Source organism: Dasypus novemcinctus, chromosome 10 (genome assembly GCF_030445035.2).
Source record: "Dasypus novemcinctus isolate mDasNov1 chromosome 10, mDasNov1.1.hap2, whole genome shotgun sequence".
Lineage (NCBI taxonomy): Eukaryota > Metazoa > Chordata > Mammalia > Cingulata > Dasypodidae > Dasypus > Dasypus novemcinctus.
The window spans coordinates 12,833,652-12,849,615 of record NC_080682.1 but is presented as its reverse complement, the minus strand read 5'-3'; the positions used below and the strand labels follow the sequence as shown (position 1 = coordinate 12,849,615).

General features: G+C 64.8%; 1 protein-coding gene across 28 annotated transcripts in view; it reads left to right on the top strand.

Moving 5' to 3' along the window:
• The first annotated feature begins 2,653 nt into the window (after positions 1-2,653).
• Positions 2,654-15,964, top strand: part of MYRF (myelin regulatory factor) — a 32,699-nt gene continuing 19,388 nt past the window's right edge. For 5 of the 28 annotated variants that reach the window (XM_058305337.1, XM_058305336.2, XM_058305332.1 and 2 more), the window contains exons 1-3: positions 2,660-2,806; positions 14,845-14,932; positions 15,167-15,424. In XM_058305337.1, the coding sequence (XP_058161320.1) occupies positions 2,761-2,806; positions 14,845-14,932; positions 15,167-15,424 (392 nt within the window). In that variant the 5' untranslated portion in view covers positions 2,660-2,760. Of the gene's footprint in view, positions 2,807-14,339; positions 14,990-15,166; positions 15,425-15,964 lie in introns of those variants that run through there. The other 23 variants (XM_058305343.1, XM_058305342.1, XM_058305340.1 and 20 more) reach the window with 11 other exon arrangements.

Genomic DNA, 15,964 nt, shown 5'->3' with positions numbered 1-15,964 from the left:
CTGGTGGCCAGGGCAGGGGAAACGCTGCCCCTGGGGAACCCTCCTGGGAAGGCCCCAAATGGTGGTTATTTGGGCGCCGTGGTGGGAAGTGGAGGAAAGACCTGTGGGTGGACAGAGGATTGTAAAGAAGCTGGTTTCCCAGCTGGTCCGGTGCAGCTCCAAAAATAAGTACATTTTTAACAAATCACACCGTGCATGGATGTCTGCTCTGTCCACAGGCAGGCCTGACCCCCGCGGGGGCGGGGGCAGAGCAGAGAATAACAATTGTCTTAAGGGAGTCTGCCGAGGGAGAAAAAACCTCTGGGTGTTTCAGCTGGAAAGAATAGGCGTCTCAGTGTGGCCCCCCCCCCCCCAACTCAGCCCGGCCCCTGCGGGGGGAGCAGCGGTCAGCACACACAGCTGGGGCCTCCAGCAACCCCTTTCTAGAGGCCCCCGCAGGGACAAAACCTCATTGTGAGGCCGCCACCGGCCTGGGTGCCCCCTCCCCCAGCCCCAGAACTGTCGTGGCATTGACCCTCCTCGGCAGGCCACCGCGGGCTGCTGACTGGGCCACATCTGGGGCTCGGGCCCTGGCTGCCCCTCCCCCACGGCTGGCCGCTCAGGAGGGGGAAGGCTGGGGGCGGGGGTGCCAGACAGGCCTCCGGGGACCAGGTTCACAGGCTCTCACCCCCATCCCCACTGGGCAGCTCCGCTCTACCCCCCCTACCCTCCTGCACTCTGCCGGGCAGAGTTGGGAGCTGTATTCCGGCCAGGTTGGCATCTTGGTCGGCCGACTTGACCCAGGCCCCACCCCCGTGGGCCTCAGTTTCGTCCTCTGTCAAGCAGGGGTTGGGTGGGGAGGGGAAGGTTTCTCCAGCTCTGCCTTGCTGAATCTGAGGGTCCTGAGAGGCTGCGGGTTGAGCCATGCCAAAGTGGGATGGCTTTCCGGTTCTAGGATTCCAAAATTCTGTGCTTCCGAGATTCCGGAGGTCTAGGACTCTATAGTTTGACGATGCCGTCAGCCATTCGTTCGACACACATTTACTGAGTACCTACAGTGTGTGCTAGTGTCCTCAGTGTGATTAGGCTAAAAGCCATTCATTGAACACCTTGGATGCATTGGTTGTAAAATGTGAATATATCTCAATTAAGTGGCTTTTAGAAAATCCCTTGCCCTCACAGGGTCTCCATTCTAGAATAAGGAGAAGGATAAAAATCTCTTCTTCACCTGTGAGAAAGAAAGACCTGGGCAGAAAGGAAGGCCTGGGTAGGGGGAGCTGCTTTAAGTAGGGTGGTCAGGAAGGCAGGGTGTGAGCTGAGGAGCTGATGAGAAGGAGTGGGCCATGTGGGGATAAGCATCGCAGACAGATGGAAGAGCATGTGCCAAGACCCTGCGGCAGGCAAGGACCTGGCCTGTTTTAGCAATGGCAAGGAGGCCTCGGTGGCTGTGGCTGTGAGCAATGGAGAGAGAGAGAGGTAAGAGCTGAAGTTATCAGGACAGGTAGGGGCAGACCATACCAGGGCTCGGAGACCAGATTTTTTTTTTTTTAATTTTCAATTGTGGTATAATATCCTATAACATAAAATTTACCATTTAAATCATTTCTAAGGGTACACTTCAGTGGCATTAAGGAGATAATATTGTGAGTACAAAAGGCAACCACTGGCTTTAGCCAAGGAAGGATGTGGCCTGATTTATGTTCCAAGAGTGATGTGGGAGGACTGAGCAGGAGAAGTGGGAGAGAATCTCTGTGGTTGGACAGGAAAGAGCTGAGGAGGTGTGAACAAGGATGGGGAGGGGGGTCAAGCACCACAGGTTTCTCCAGGACACACTTGGAGGCAGAACCTGCAGGTCTCGCTCTACCAGACCGCAGCAGAGATGGAGTGTGGACTTTGGCTCTGAATGCTGGCTTTGACCCTAATTATCTTGGAACCCTTGGATTTGCGCTGTCCGATACTGTAGCTACACGGGGCTATTTCAATTTCAATTTCAACTGAGTAAAATGAAATAAAATGCAACAAGTTAGCTCCTTAGTCTCCACAGTACTTCTTGTGCTTAATAGTCACATGTGCTATTGGCCACCACATTGGACAGAAGATATTTTCATCATCGCAGAGAGGTCTAGCACTTCCTTTGTTTCTCGACCTCAGGAGCCTCAGTTTCCTTATTTGTAAAACGCAGAGAGGGCTGAATGAGATAATGCCCGGGGCTTCCTGCGGGCCTGGCACCTACCCAGTTCCTTAAACTCAGGTTGCAATTGTAGAGATTGGGGTGGGGGGGAGGTAACTGAGGATTCCGGGAGGCCGCTGAGGTTTGGTTCTGAAAAGCCGAGATGCTGAATCCCGCTGTTTCCGCGGCCGAGGGGGAGGACCAGGACTGCGGAGCCGGGGCACGGGCGCTGACACCAGCCCCAACCCACGGCGGCCCTGGGCCCCAGCGCGCGCACCCTTCCCTCCGCCCGCAGTGGCCGGCGTCCCTGCGCCCCGCAGGCGCGGCCGGCGCCGAGCCGAGCGCCGCCCGGAGGAGACGCGCGCCCGCCGCCCGCCGCGGGGCTGCAGCGCGGCGCCGGTCGGCAGGGGGCGCTGGAGGCAGCGGGCGGGGCGCGGGGGGCGGGCAGGGGCCGGGTCAGGGCGGCGCGGGGGGCGAGAGCGGCGGCGGGCCGGGCGGCACGGCAGCGGGAGCGGAGCCGGGACTGTCGCGCGGGCCGCGCCGGCGATGCCGCGCCCCCGGGCCGGGCTGTAGCGGGGCCGGGGCCGGAGTGCGCGCCGGGCAGGCCCGCCATGGAGGTGGTGGACGAGACGGAGGCGCTGCAGCGCTTCTTTGAAGGTGAGGGACCCCCCATTGCGCCGGGAGCCCCACAGCCAGCCTCCCCCGGGGCTGGGACCCCCCGCTGTGCTTCCAACACGCCGGGACCCCCCCAGAATGCCTCCTGTGGGCCGAGACCCTCTTCCGGGCTGGCACCCGCCTGGGGGGTTGTATGGTTCCCAGGGCTGGGGGTCCCCTGGAGGATCCTGCCCACCTCTGCCCACCCCCAGCACACAACTTCCTTGGGCTGTGTCCCCACTCCAGGCTGAGACCTGGGACCTCTCTCACCCCTTCCGGGACCCGAAGGTCCCGTAGATTCTGACACTCCCCACCCCCAGCGCACTTCTCAAGTCCGGGGCCACCCCCACCGTGCTTCCTTGGAGCAGGAACCCCTTTCCAGGCCGGGACCCCCAGCACACCTTCTGGGATCTTCCAAACCTCTTGAGGCTGGCACCCCAGCCCTCCACCCCACCTCACCCCGGCAGGCTTTCCAGAGTCTGGGACCCCCACCTAGAGAGTCGGACCCCTCCAAGCGCCTTTCAGGATGGCACCCCACCCCCACCCCGTCTCCCAGAGCCCTCCCTGCTGTGCTTCCCTGAGACTGGGACCCACTTCGAGACTGGCACCCGCCTTTGGCAATGCTGCTCCCACAGGCTGAAATTCCCCTGGAAGCAGCTCCCCTTCCTCACCCCGGGCTGGGACTCCTCCCCAGCACGCCTCCCCGGGAGGGATCACAAACACCCCGCCCCCACCCCCACCCTCCCCCGCCTCAAGCTCTCCTGGGGCTTGGAACCCTCTAGAGGCTGGCATCCCTGCAGCCTCCACTCTCTGCGACCCCCCAAGGCTGTGAGCTGCATCGTGCCGCCCTATGAGGCCCCTAAGGCTGGGTCCCCAGTACCTGTCCCTGGACCTGTGCCTCTCTGGGCCCCCAGGAGCGGCCTCACCCCCTTGCGGTGACCCTGATAAGACTCCCCAGGGCTAAGATCCACGCACACCCCACAGTACTTCCTTCTCCCTGCCCGCAGGAGCTTGTCTTTTTTTCCTCTACATCTAGAGGACCCACACGGTAGTTGGTGGGACCGGTCCCCAAAGCTAACTTCTCCTTTTCCCCAGTGGCCCCTGCCTCCTCCAGGACTGCCCCTCCTCCCTGGGTGCTGGATTCAGGATGGATGGGATGGGGTGTGGCAGGGGGAGGCAGAGGTGCCCGACCAGGGGCTGGCATCGCCCAGCCCACTCTGCTGCTCGGACCCTCTGGCCTTTTTCTGTGCCCCTCTCCACCCTGTGTCTGCTCCGCCCTCTTCCCAGTCCCTAAGTCCACAGGCTGTTCTCAGAGCTTCAGAAGCTTCCATCAGTGCCCTAGCCTGCCCCTGGGGTGCGGTGAGGGTGGCCAGCTGTGGGGCAGGGAATCGGGGCCCAGGTTTCAAGCCCAGGTCCCTCCAGAGTCCCACAGGAGAGAGAGAAAGACCATTCTCTACCTCAGTTTCTCTCTCTGTGACTTGGGGGCAGGAGCCTTTGTCCGCTCCTGTATGCCGAGCACCCAGGTAGGGGCAGCCCCAAGCCTCAGGCCAACCCAGAGCCTGGAGACCTCTGCAAACCAAGACCCCGAAAGACCAGACCTGGCTGGATTAAATGGTTGGTTCTGGTGCGGCTGGGCTGCTCCAGGGGGCTAGAAGCCCCCATCAGTCCCTGGCGCTCCCGTTCTCCCCAGGTGCCCTTCATCCTTCAGGAGCCCTCCAGCAGCCTTGTGGGGGCTGGGCTCCCTTGGGGAGGAGGTGCTCCGACCCTCCTGGGCACCCCTGGATGTCCTCTGGCCCCTCGCCTCCCTCAGCCATCCCCACGCTTCCCGGGCCCTGGCTGGAAGGGTGGGCCCGCCTGGCCTGGGCTCCCTGCCCCTGAGCCAAACCTTCCCTCCCGGCCGCGCTGGGGGGGCTGGGCTGACGCCACGGCTCAGCCATGCGCCTGGCCTGGCTGGGGAGGCTGCCCTGCTCCCTCCAGAGATAAGGGGAGGCTCAAGAATGTCTGTGGGGAGCAGGGGCGGGTGGAGGGCCCTGGGAGGGAGGTCTGGGGCTGGGGGCTGGAGACTGGAGGAAGTTGTTCCTAGAGCCTGGGGAGAGGCGGGAGGGGGTCGCTGAGGACTGGGGATGCCTGGGCCGCTGGCGAGGGCCATCGGGCCTGGCCAAAGCATGGTGAAGTCCCAGCGTGGTGGGAGGAAGGGCCTGGGAGCTGCTGGGCTGCGTGTGCTCACGAGTGTGAGTGTGCAAGTGACAGGGATCTGTGTTTTGGTGCCTGGGGGCGACAGGGCGCCCGAGTTGTTCCTGCGGGCGTGCGTGGGAGCCCCGTGTGCCCGCGGGGATGGGGACACTTGCCTTCTGATCCTGGGCTCCGTTGGGCCTCGGTCATTCCCTCTGGACAGTGGGTAGAAGGGCCTAAGCCGGTGGCTCTGGACTGGGTGGCTGGGGAAGGCCCCTCGCCTGACACGGTGCCCTCTCCCCCTGGCATCAGGCACGTGTCTTCCGTCCTGCCCTGTGTGGGTGGGCCCGGCTGGGCCCTGCCCCCGGGGTAGAGGGGCAGGGGGCTAAGGCGCTTTGGGACTTGGGTGGGAGGCTGGGACAGGGCGGCCCCCTTGAGGCTGGTACAGCCAGGCCCCCGTGACCGCCTGGCTAATCCCCGAGAGGAAGGCCAGGGCTGCCCAGAGCAGTGGGCACAGGGGCTGCAGGGGACCCGCCGGGCACGATGCACTGGCTCCCAGCAGGTAACTGGCCACGACAGTGTCCTCCTCCTCGCCTCCCTGGTCTGGGACCTCAGACTCCCAGAGGCCGGTTGGGCTGGGGGTGGGGCAGCACCCAAGGAGCCTGCCAGGACCCGAGAGTCCAGGCAGGGCCACCGAGGGCTCTGGGAGCCTCGTGGAGCCCTCGGCCTCACCCTCCCGGCCCCTGCCTCATCTGCAGAGCAGGAGGGGCTGGCGGAGTAGGTCTCCCTCAGCTCCGACGAGCCAAGACGGGGTGGGCTCCCAACCCTGGAAAGAAGGACATTTTGGGGCATGGATGGCCGAGAAGGAGAGGGTTGAACGCTGGCCCTGGCTCGAGGGGCGTGAGGGTGAGCAGCCCGGTGACCCCGGAAGGCAGGTGGGAGTGAGCGGCGGAAGTCCAGAGGTGCTGGAAAGGCCGAGAGGTTGAGGGGCCTCCATCCAGCCCCTCGAGCCCCCGCCCCCACCCCCAGGCTGGAGGAGGAGCCTGGGTTCTTGCTGGTCCCGGGTCTGATGGGTGACGTGGGCGCGTCAGGACCCTTCTCTGGTCTCGTTTCCCCTCCTAGAGCAGGTGGGCTGGACAGGAGCAGGGGCTTCCAATGAGATTGTTGTGAGCCACCAAAGACAAACTCATGTCCCCTCAACAGGACATACGCAGTGGACTGTGGGGGGCTGGGCTCCCCAAAGTCCCCCAGGGCACCGGGACCCTGCTTAGAAAGCCCTTCTAACCCTACCCTGCCCCTTTGGGGTGGGGGAGGGGGGGAGTGGCATTGCCCCACGTCCAAGACGCTGGTCCAGAGTCATCCAGGGCTGGCACCCAGCCCCCGGCACTCTCCCCTGCCACCGGCCTGTCAGGGACCAGCATCTCTGCCTCCAGCGGGCAGGAGGCCCCAAGGGGAGAGGCCTGCCGGCCTGGGGGAGAGGACGCCCACCTTGGAGGGGAGCGATGGGTGGTGCTGTGCCGCGGGGGCGGGCAGCCAGGTGCAGAGTCCTCCTAGAACCCACCCCCACCCTAGGACCCCTGTCCCAGCCCATTCCATTGAACTGAAATGGTCTGATTGCCAGACACCCCCCCACACCCACCAGGTGGGAGGGAAAATAGTAGCGGCGGGTCTGACTCACCCCCCAGGTGTCTGGGACACCCAGCGCAGGGCCATGGGGGTGGGTGGGGAGGAAGTGTCCTCACGGTCAGTGGAGGCAACAGTGGATTTGTGAACAGAGGTGGGGGGCGGGGGCACCCCAGGACCGCGACTCTGGGGAAGGCTGAACAGAGAGCAGGCTGACCCCAGCTGCTGGCCTCAGGGCCTCTCCGGGGTCTAAGACGGAGTGCCCCCTGGGACTTTCGGGGGAAGATGACCCCCTCGGAGCAGAGTGGCCTCCTCCCTGGGGACCTGGCCGCCACTGCCCGGGCTCCCAAGGGGTTGCAGGGTTGGGGGGGCCCTGGCAGCAGAGGCTGCCGGGTAACAGCGCAGCTGGGCTGCTGATTGGCTGCTGCCCCTGGACTTTGCCCTCTTGATAAGGAACCGGGAACAGAAATCATTAACTGAATCATTAACCGGGGGCGGCCGTGCCCCGCCCAGCTGCCCGTCCTTTCCTCCTCTCCTTCCTGTAGCCCCTGCCCGTCTAGTGTCCTCCTCTGGGCCTCAGTTTCCCTCGCAGCCTGGGGTGCCGGGGGGTGTGTGTGGGGGCTCTCCTGGGCCAAGGTCTGTGGCTCCTGCCCCTGGTGGGGGGGGGGTGATGGGATGGTTTTGTGCAGCTGGGCTGCCAGGGTCTGCTCCGAGCTCTGCTGCCTTCCCAGGCCCTGCTGGGCTTGGCGCTGCGCCTCTTTGCGTCTCTGTTTCCTCGCCTGTAAAGGGGATACGTTCGTAAGGACAGCGCCTCCTGTCGGGCACGGTGGGGGCGAGGTGAAGGGGCGCCCGTGAAGGACCCAGGCAGGGCTGGCATGAGGGGGCGCCCCGTAAACATCAGCCTCGGCCTTAACCCCGGGCTCCCCGGCCCAGTCTGCTCTTTAAGGATTATTGGTCCACGGCGCAGGCGGGGGCCCCCACGCTCCAGCTGGCACCCCTGGCGGGTGCTGTGTGCCTTGGGGAAGCCCTTCGGCCTCTCTGGGCCCCTTCTTCCGGGGATAGGGAAACCGTCGTCGGTGCGGAGGGCCCTCTGGATGCGCGGCCTGTGTGACAGGTCCGGCCCTGGCTGCTTGTGAGACGCGTCCACTGGGCCTGCCCACCCTCCCCCTCAGGGATGCAGAGGCGGGGAGGGGAGGGGGCTCCACCGCGCCTTGTCTTTGCATATGTTGCCTGCCAGGGGTCCTGGCACCCTGGCTGGGAGGGGCAGGTGGCATTTTCTTGTTTTGGACAGCAAGGAGCCGTGTCAGGGCCACGTGACGCCGCTGCATCCTGGGTCTCCACGGCCCGTCGCCGTGTGTGCCAGCTGGGGGTGGGGCAGGGGCGTCTCCTTGTTGCAGGCAGGGGGTCCTCATTCACCACCGGTGGCTGGGTGCTGGCAGGGTGGCTGCGCTAGGCAACTTTGGTCAAGCCCCTGGACCTCTCTGGGCCCTCACTCAGACGGTCAGGGGTGTGTGATGGAGCAGCAAGGCCTGGTGGGAGCGGGGCAGCTGGGCCCAGAGCCCCCCCTGGCCTGGACTCCCCTCCCTGGAGTACAGCACCACAGCCTCCAGCTCTCCTCTGTGGGATTTGGGGGCCCTCTCTCCCCCAGGTCCCTACCCGATGCCCCTCCTCACCATCTCCATCTCCTGCGTGCTCTTCTCCCCCATGGCCCTGGACCCTGGGCTGGGGCTCAGAGCTCTCAGGGTCTGTGCAGGCCTGGGGGAGAGGGGAGCCCCCCTCCTCTACTAGCTCGGAGGCAGGGTCTGCCCCTGGGGGATGGCGGGGGACCTGGCACTCAGCTGGAGGCTGAGGGGCCCTGGCAGCAGCCTGAAGCTGGGGGTGGGGTGGGGAGGGCAGTGTGGAAGTTGGAGGGAGGAAGAGGAAGTTCTTTCTGGGTTTATGGCCCCAACCCCGGTGCATGAAGCCGCACCCACCTGTTGGGAGGCCTGGACCTGCCACGGGGTCAGGGAGTTCTTGTGTGCATGCGTGTGCAGGTGCCCCAGCCTGCGAGGTGTGCTGAGACACGAATGCACGGGCACGCTCCTGCCTCGGGGCCTTTGCACTGGCTTTCCCGAATGCTCTTCCTTCACACCTCCGTGTGGCTCACCCCTTCACCTCTTTGCTCAAATGTCACCTGCTCGGTGAGGCCTTCCCTGACCAACCTATTTAAAACTGCAACTCCTCCCCGCTCTCCTGGCCTCGATCGCCCTCCATCCTTTATTTCCTCTGTAGCACTTATCACCTCCTGAAATGCGATGGACTTTACTGATCTAGCTTGTCCTCTGGCTCTGCCCCCTCGAATCTCAGCTCCACCCGGATAGGGGTTTTTGTCCATTTTGTTGACTGTTGTGCTCCTAGAGCAGGGGTTCTTAACAAGGGGTCTGTGAGCTTGAGCTGAAATTCAAAACAACATTCCTGTGGGGATGTGTTGGTGCGGGTGTGATCTAGTTATTAAATCATACACAGGAGAGTGTGGACTTGGTAAGGGGTCCATGGTTTGCACCTGACTGGCAAAGGGGTCTGTGGATCAAAAACGGTTAAGAACCCCTGCCCTAGCACGGTGTGTGACGTGATAACTAATGGTTAAACAAGCAAGTGAACGAATGAACCAATGAACGGATGTGCCCTATGGGGTGTGCCTGTGTGTCAGGGCATGTTAGCGTGTACCTGAGTAAGAGCTCCATGGGTGGGGGGTGCCCTTGTGGGCACACACATATGTCAGAGTGTCCTGGGTGTGGGGCAGACTGGCGTGTGAACACAGGGTGTGCCCTTGTGGACACACACGTATGTCAGAGTGCCCTGCACGTGGGGCAGGCTGGCGTGTGAACACAGGTGGGCACGGGTCCCCTGGTGGAGCCCTGGTGCCCACCCCCAGCTGCAGGGTCCCTGTTCTGCACCTGTGGAAGGGGCCTGCCCACCTGCCTGCCCTGGTCCCTGTGGAGCTAAGTCAAGGCCCTGCAAGTCAGGGCCAGGATCCCCTGGGAGCCAGCGTGGGTGCCCCAGGAGCAGATCGCAGCTGCCGGGCTCATTCTTTTAGACCTGGCGTGGGGGAGCCTTGGCCTGTGACTTCAGCCTTGTGGCGGCCTGAGGACATGGTGGCGGCTGTCGGGGTCAGGAGAGGGCCTAACCATGAGCCCGAGGTGGCTAAAGATTTTGGATGCCCTGGAGAAGAGGCGTCTCCTCAGGCAGGCCGTGGGGCCCTTCCGGGTGTCTGGCAGGAAGTTGGGAGGGAACAAGGACAACTGTGGCTCAGGTTTAAGGACCCCATGGACAATGGCTCAAGAGCCAGTGGGCCCGAGGTAACTGAGGATTTGATGCAGAGATGCAGAGGGTTGCTGTGGAAACAAGCATCTGCCCTGAGGGCACTGGGAGCAAGACGAAGCCCAGACGTCGGGGCGGCTCGCGAGTTATGGATCATATTAATAAAGAGAGAAAATCCAAATGCAAGGAGGTGACAGCCCCACTGGGCCTTGGCGGTAGTTTGAAGTGTGTTGATTAGCTAAGTCAATGTTGAGAGAAGAACCACACGCGCTAGGGGCTCTCCTGTGACTAGGGTGACAGACTGGGCTGCTTGGGCAGGCAGCAGTCAGTCTCAGGCTTACCCCAAAGGGGGTGCCGGAGCCAAGGCCTGGAGGCCGGACCATGCCATGCACGTACACGTGAGACTAACGGCATGGTACTGGGCGCGCTGCAGCAGGGCTCAAGGGAAGGGGCAGCGGCCTCCTGGGGAAGAGGAGCAGGAAGGTGGAGAGGTGCAGCCTGGGCAGAGGCCCAACAAGGTGAGTGTTGTAAGGGGCATGGAGGGCACAGCTGCAGTGGATGAAAGAGTGGCCTCTTGGGGGTCCGGAGCTTTCCCGTGATCTCGCTTAAGGCTCAGGACCACCCCAGGAAGGCAGGATCCCTGCTCTACTTGGCAGAGAAGGAAGTCGAGGCTCAGGGAAGCGAGGTCGCTTGCTGGGGGGGTCACACTGCTGTGACGTGGGGGGCCTGTGTTAGGAGCCAGGCCTCTCTGGTTCCAGGGGCCTCCGGGCGTCGGGGAAGTGCCAAGGAGGGCCGCGCCCTGCCCCCTCCCATCTGGCCTCCTGCTCCTGCCCGGGGGCCGGGGTGCCCCTTGGACTCAGGTGCCTGGGTGGACACCCGGGGCAGCCGGGGGCCCCAGGACCCAGCCCCAGGGCTCAGCTCGACTCGGCCTGGCCCGCAGCCTCAGGGCCTGGCTCGCCCTGCCGTGGCCACGTGGCCGACGGGATTTCCGCCATGTTTGGGGCATGAATTGACAAGTGCCCCATTGACGGGCAGGGGGAGGGGGTGGGCAGGGCACAAGCCTCCCACTGTGCCCTGTCCCCACCCTCCCCCCGTCCCCCCGGGACAATGGTCGAGACTCAGCCAGCGGCCACAGCTGGTGGGGGTGGGAGGTGGGGGGCAGGAGCACGCGGAGGGGCGGAAGAGAGGTGTCCCGGGTTGAGGGGCCACCTGGGGGCCGCTTACCCTCAGCCCGCACCTGGCGGAGTCCCCTCAGCTCCTGTCCTGCCCGGCTAGGTGGCCTGGAGGAGAGCAGGGGAGGGGAGGAGAGGGGGCTTCCTCCCTCAGCCCAGATCCCAGGACCCAGGGAAGGGACAGCGTCTGGCTCCTGTTAGAGGCAGGTAATAAAGGGCCTCGTTAACGAGGAGCAGACAAGGGGCACAGCTCGGTGGGGCGGGGCGGTGCCTGGACGGGCCCTTCTCCAGCCCTGGACCCCCAACCCCAGCATGGCCGGGCTGAGGTTCTCAGCGCCAGAGACAGGTCTGGTTCCTGTCCCCGCTCTGCCGCTTGCTCATTCATTCCGGGGACATTTATGGCGCCGCTCCTGTGTGCTGGGCGCCGCTGAGATGCTCCTACCCCCGACAGCCAGGTGGGTTCATACCCAGCTCCCACATCTGGAAGCTTCCTCCAAGCCTCCGTGGAGCAAAATGGAGACAAAGGAGACCACCTACCCTCAGGGGAGTTGGGAGACTGCATGATGTCAAGTGTGTCGGGGGGCCAGCCACAGAGTGTCTGCTCAGGGAGTATGAGCCGTGGGTGGGCAGTGCGCGGGGAGGCCGGGGAGTAAGGAGGGACCCCGTCATTGGGAAGGAGGGCGTCCGAGATGGCCTCTTGGAGGAATTTTCGTGTGAGCTGAGACCGCAAGGGAATGGGACTCAGCCAGCCGGGGAGGGTGGACCTCCTGCAGCAGGGGGTGCGGCATGTGCAAAGGCCCTGCGGTGGGAGGTTTGCTCCAGGGTGGGAAGGAGGCTGGGGCTGGACCATGGAGAGTTAAAGGGAGGGAAACGGGGGCAGGAGAGGAGGCTGCAGGGCAGGCAGGGCTGGCCAGGCCGGGCCTCCGGCTGCGGGGGCAGAGTTTATCCCAAGCCAGGGGGAGTTGTTGAGGGGTCTGAGGAGGGGGAGGCAGGGCTGCTGGTTGATGGCCTCGGGTGCCACTTTCCGTTGTGGGAGCTTGGTGGGCCTCTGGTGGGCCCGGCCTCCCACCTCCAGGGAGGTCTTGAGATCAGAAGGAGATGAGCTCATTCAGCTTCCCGCCAGGCGGGGATCCGTGGTTGGGGTGGCAACGATGTTTCAAGGCTCCTTTGGAAGCAGCGGAGGAGTGGGGACCCCCCGAGAATGAGTACAGCAGGCCCCGCCCCAGCCTTGGTTCCTGGGGTGCTGCCCCAGCCTCGGGCATCCGGCAAGCCCCCACCCCTCCCCTCTCCTCCTGGGAGGTTTGGTTGGAAATCTCGAGTGGGGCAGGCTGGGGGCATTTGCCTGGAGGCCGGACCCTTCCAAGCCGGGTGGGGTGGGGGAAGGAGGAGGTGGGCTCCAGGAGAAGGAGAAGGTGTGGGGTCGCTGTTCCCAGTCCCCAAACCTCTCCCCCACCCACTGGCCCACCCATACCCCGCCCCAGCGGCTCCTCCTCCCTCCCCCGTCCGCCCGGCCCCTGGCACGGGAGAGTCCTGCCTCCCCCAGCCACATCTGGTTCTCATTAGGGTCTCCCAGGATGCCGCTGCCCGGGGGCCCCCATCCCGGGGGAGGTGGGCAGGAGGATTAGGGGGCGATTAGGAGCACTCCTGGCCAGGGTGGGAAGTGGAGGGGAGGCTGGGGCCAGGCCTGTTATAAATAGAAACACCGTGACTGCATCAGCCCATCATTCACTGTAAATTCCAAGTTCAGTCTCAAAAACCTGCAGCTTCAGCGGCCAGGGTGGGGGTGACGCGCCAGGGCCTCCTCCCTTCCCTCTTGCGCTTGACCCCTGGGGAACCCCCAGCCTGTCAGATGGGGCAGCCCAGGAAGGTCAGGCAGGCACAGCGACCGCAGCTTGCCCCTTGGTGGCAGGCCTGGGTTCGAATCCTCCGCACTGTGTGCCGTGGGCAAGAGAGCAGGCCTCTCTGAACAAGGGGCGCTTGGGAGCAGCGAGTGACATCCAAGGTCCATAGGGTGCAAATGTGCCAGGGCGGGGGGGGGGCGGTGGTCGGCCAGGATGAGCCGCTGTCACCCTCACTGTCTCCGTCACAAGTGTCTTGGTCGCGGGTTGAGACATGCGCTGCCGTCACGGCCACCAGGATGGAGAGGATTACGCGACACAGTGCCCACAAAGGGCACGATGTCCTGCACAGAGGAGGGCTCAGAAGGGCCCAGCCGCAGTGGGCGCTCAGCCAGTGGGCGCCCGGGCTATGGGGGAGGGTGGGCGGAGGGCCTTGGGAGGGTCGGGAGTCCTGGGACCCCGGCCTGCTGGCCCGTCGCTCCTGGCTTGAGAATCTTCTCTTGCTTCGGCCACTCGGGGCCGTGGATGGTGTTGGCCGTAGACAGTGGGTGTCCCTTGTTTCCGGCCGGGTGAGCTGGGGGTGGGGGTCAGCAGGAGGGCCCTGGCCTGTCCCAGGCAGCGCGTGACTCCCAGGAGGGCTTAGCCGCTCATTAATCACCCAAGCGGGGCTCAGCATTCTTGAAATGCCGGCCAGGGCCAGGAAAGGGCCCGGGCGGGGGGTCCCGGGGACCCCAGGGCTCTGGGGGCTGGGAAGTGAGGACAGCTGCTCTCTGTGCTGAGCACCCACTACCTGGGGGGCACTTTCCCCACGACAGCCCTGGCAGGCGTTAGCTGTTCACAGGCCTATTTTACTGATGGGGAGACTGAGGCTCAGAGGATCTGTGACCTGCCCAAGCTCACACAGCAGGGAGAGGCTGAGCTGGGATTTGGAACTGGATCTAGTCTGACCTCTGTTGCCAGGATAGCAGGGGCGGGGCATGAGGTGCAGACCCCAGACTCCAGGCTCCAGAGGTCTGTGGGAGGAGCCCCTGCTGCCTCCGAGGCGCTGGCCAGCCCAGGTCAGCCGTGTGGGTGGGGTGCGGCCGTCCTCCATTATCGGGGCTGACGCATCTCCCACGTCAGCCCCCTTATCACCCCGCCCTCCGGCTCCCCCCGCAAGGTGACCCCGGGAGGGGAAAGGCCAGTGCCTCCCGCCTCTGTGCTGCTGCCCCCGCCCCCTGGGCCGCCCATTCCGTGAGCCCCTCCCCCTGGGGCCAGGGCCAGTGGGGAGGACTCAGGAGAGGGTGGGCCGCAGGACCGGCGCCCAGGCTGTCATCGCTCCCGCCAGGTGACCCCGGCCAGCCCTTACCTTACCGGGCCTCCAACTCCTCCCCTGGAAAATGGGGCCAAGCATCCCACCCCTGACACGAGGCAGCGGGCAACCCAGTGAGGGTGGGCTGGGCTGGCCCCCCTGATTCTGACTCCTCACCCCTCGGCCTGGGGTGCAGGAGCCTCCCCCAGCACCCCGGACCCCCTCCCCAGTTGTGTGGTCCAGCCTCGGCTCCCATGTGCCCACCAGCTGGGCCATCCCGGACTGACCGCCACCGGACAGGGCGGTTTGCAAGTCAGAGCCAACGAGGGTGCTGGGCACCCACCGAGCACTCGGCTCCTTGGAGCACCCCACAGGATAGGGGGATGAGAAGAAGGGGTGTGCTCACGTCCTGCCGCTGGGTAGCAGCAGGGGCAGGGAAGGGAGTGGCCTGTCTGTCCCCAGGTCTGCCCTGCAGGCCCCTCCCCTCAGAGGGCCATGGGGGGCTGGGGAAGGCAGCTGCCCGTTTCCTGGACCCTCCCCCGACGCGACATGCAGATGGGGAGAAGCGGGGGGCAGGGAGAGCCCAGCCCGGGAAGCTCGCTGGGAGCCAGCCTCCTGCCCAGTGCGCCTCGGTCCTCCCTGCAGGCCACGACATCAACGGCGCCCTGGAGCCCTCCAACATAGACACCAGCATCCTGGAGGAGTACATCAGCAAGGAGGACGCCTCCGACCTGTGAGTCGTCGCTGTGCCGCGCCCCAGCCCTTCTGCCTCCGCCTTTCACCTGGGAGGGTGAGGCTTGGCCACAGGGGCCGGCCCCACCTCCGAAGCTGCTCCCCATCCTTTCCCAGCCGCTGCCTCCTCTGCCACCTCCACACCTGCTGGCAGGAGATGCGCCTTCCCTGGGTGGGTCTGGGGAGGGACAGGGGGGCCCTGGCGGGGGGCTGAGCCTCCTCCCCTTCTCTGCAGCTGCTTCCCTGACATCTCGGCTCCGGCCAGTGCTGCCTCCTACCCCCATGGGCAGCCCGCGCTCCCCGGCTCCAGCGGGGTCCACCACCTGAGCCCCCCCGGACCCTCCCCGGGGCTCCATGGCCCCCTCCCACCCCCCAGCTACGGCGTCCCGCTCAACTGCAACAACAACAACGGCATGGGTGCCGCGCCCAAGCCCTTCCTGGGGGGCTCTGGGCCGCCCATCAAGGCAGAGCCCAAGGCTCCCTATGCCCCAGGGTGAGTGAGAGAGCAGGGGAGGGCTAGGATGTAGGGGTCCCGAGGGCAGGCGGGGGGCGCCTCGGGGAAGGGACCAGTGGCCCTGGAAGGTGCTGGCAAAGGCCGGGCAGTGGGAAGGGCGGAGGGCGATGCGGGCAGGTAAGGAGCACTCCCAGCATGAGGAGAGGCTCATCTGAGCGGCGGGGAGCCACGGAGGGCTCGGAGCAGGAGCTGACGGGGGCGGGCAGAAGTGCTAGGAAAACCTGAGAGCTGGGAGTGGACAGGAGGGGGGCGGCGGGAGAGCACGTAAGCTCACGCACAGGCACCGCGATATTTGCTGGGGCCCCGGGGAGTGCGCCCGTGGCTAGTATGCGGTCCCCGCGGTCCCCAACCAAGCTTCCTGGAGCCCGAGACCTCTGGGGCCCGCCTTCACATCTCCCCAGGGAGGAGGAAAAAGGGTCCCAAGGTCACCGGCCCAGCCGGGCTCCAAACGGCCCCCGGGTACATCTCACGGGGAGATACCTGGGGTCTGCTGGCTCTTAGAGATGTTCAGAGAAAGTT